General features: G+C 40.6%; 1 protein-coding gene across 1 annotated transcript in view; it reads left to right on the top strand.

Moving 5' to 3' along the window:
• The window catches only part of si:ch211-269e2.1 (cohesin subunit SA-2), a 51,096-nt gene that overhangs the window by 28,462 nt on the left and 20,467 nt on the right, over positions 1–2,167 (top strand). The window contains exons 21-25 of the mRNA XM_014027810.1: positions 306–382; positions 465–552; positions 640–720; positions 806–898; positions 975–1,149. Of these exons, the coding sequence (XP_013883264.1) occupies positions 306–382; positions 465–552; positions 640–720; positions 806–898; positions 975–1,149 (514 nt within the window). The remainder of the gene's footprint in view (positions 1–305; positions 383–464; positions 553–639; positions 721–805; positions 899–974; positions 1,150–2,167) is intronic.

Here is a 2,167-nt window from a genome sequence, read left to right as displayed (position 1 = left end):
GATTATTGACTTTACAAGAAAAATAGAAGCCTGTGGCACAGCCTAAGCTTTTATCATTGATGGCTTTCCATTAAGTGTTCATTACTTTTACTTTTTTACTTTAAGTAGTTTAAAAATCAGTACTTTTATACTTTTACTTGAGTAAAAAACTTGAGTTGATACTTCTACTTCCAAAAAAGTGTTTTTAAACACTAGTATTTATACTTCTACTTAAGTAATAAATGTGAATACTTTTGACACTGACTGTAAACACCATCTTAAATCGAAATCTAAGAGAGCAGTAAAGTTCCTCTGTTCTGTTGCAGGATGACAGTTWTTCCGCTGATGAGGAGAAAACCAGAAAACTTGTTGCAACGCTGAAGAAACTCCGAGCTTTCCACAAGTAAGACGGACCTTTGAAACARGCCGCTGTTTGTAAAGACAGGGTTTGGTCTTCACGCCTGTGTCTCCTCATGCTGTGGCAGCTGTCACGACCTGGGCCGGTGGAGTGTGTTTGAGCTGCTGTCTCCTGTCCTGACTGAGGCCAGCAGCCGGGGAGCAGCGCCGCCTGAGGTACCGGTCCTGCTCGCCCAGGAGCCACGCTTACGTTTCCCTTTTTTACGTTCTCGCTTTGCTCCCATGTTGGTTGCATCCCTGCAGGTGCTGGAGGAGGTGCTGCGGTGCTCGTCTTTCATCCTGCTCTGGTCTCTCAGCACGAGCGGCGAAACTCTAACCTGCCGGGTGAGTTTGAACCGGCTGTTTCTGTACGGCTTCAGAGAAGTGACGTGTTTTTTTTAAAAAAGGCAGCGTGTTTTGTTGTGTACAGGAAAAGGCCGTGTCCCAGAGGCTCCAGCTGCGTCTTTTCTGTGAGAGAAGTCACCACTACCTGTCGCACTGCGAGCTCAGTGTGAGGCTTCAGGTACCAGAGGCAGGACATTTGATTTTCATCATCGTTTTTATTTTTTTGTCTCTAAATTCTTTTTATTTCACGTTAGGCGTTTCTGGGAGTGTGTGACGTCCTGACGGCTCATTCGTACCAAGTGCAGGTGTGGGAGCCCACCAGCTTCGGCCCACTGCTGTACACACACAGTCCCAAACTGCAGAGGGCGCTGTTGGCCTTCGTGTGCGCTCATGTCTTCATGGGCCCGGACTCTGACGGTCAGAGTCGAGGTCAGAGCTCGGGCTGTCTTTATCTTTTTTTTTTTTTTTTATTTTTACAGAAATCAGATCTTAAAGAGACAGAGTTGCGAAAAAAAATTAATCATTTCAAACTGTTTTCTGGGTGCTCAAAGGTGACCCACAGCTGTWGCCAATCTGTGAGCTAATCCGGTAATCCGTGAGCAGAGTTTTGCACATTGTTCTGTGAAGACAAGAAATGTGCAAAACAGACGTATTTACAGATTTAGGATTGTTAGCTGGAAGAATCAGCAACATTTTAGATACAATCAAATGTTAGGAGGACTTCTTTTACAGCATATTTATTTGTTTCAGCAGTGTTAGTTTACACCTACTGTACCTCAAAAGAGAAAAACAAGTAAGAGGTAGTGTGTCTGTAACTTTCTGCCTTGAATGCCCAAGTTTTCTGTTACTGATCAAAGTAAGTGTTGATCATGACTTTCACACTAAATGTTAGTTCAATACTTGTTAAATTGATGGATCTGTTACAATTATTGTATTTAAGGTGGCTTATGGGATCAATCTTGTGCCAGCAGGAACTGAATTTGAATTTCTCAGATTCAATCTATGTGTGCATWATTTGAAACTGAATGCATTGGTTTGAAAATAAATTTTACTAAACTGAATTTAAAGTTTTGAATTTGAAGTAATTTGCTTTGAAACTGTATTTTGTTTTATTAAAAATTCAGTTTGACTACTTTCAATTTCAGTTCAAAAATTCAGATTGTTGTGTCACATCCTGGTCCTTGAGAAAGCCAGGCAGAGTAATCAAACACAGATCCACAGATTTACGTTTCACATTGGTGAAGTTTCCCTTCTGGATGTAACAGAGTTGATGCAATCCACCATAAAAGTGACAAAAACAACTATATGTAGAAAATGTTACATTTACATCACATCATGGATCAGTCAGCAGCATTATCAGATCAATATGTGATCCATGATGTGATGTAAATGTAACATTTTCTACATATAGTTAAAATTAATCACTGCAATAAAATAACTGTTTTTG

This window comes from Austrofundulus limnaeus, unplaced genomic scaffold (genome assembly GCF_001266775.1).
Source record: "Austrofundulus limnaeus strain Quisiro unplaced genomic scaffold, Austrofundulus_limnaeus-1.0 Scaffold686, whole genome shotgun sequence".
Lineage (NCBI taxonomy): Eukaryota > Metazoa > Chordata > Actinopteri > Cyprinodontiformes > Rivulidae > Austrofundulus > Austrofundulus limnaeus.
This window is presented reverse-complemented; position numbering and strand designations above follow the sequence as displayed.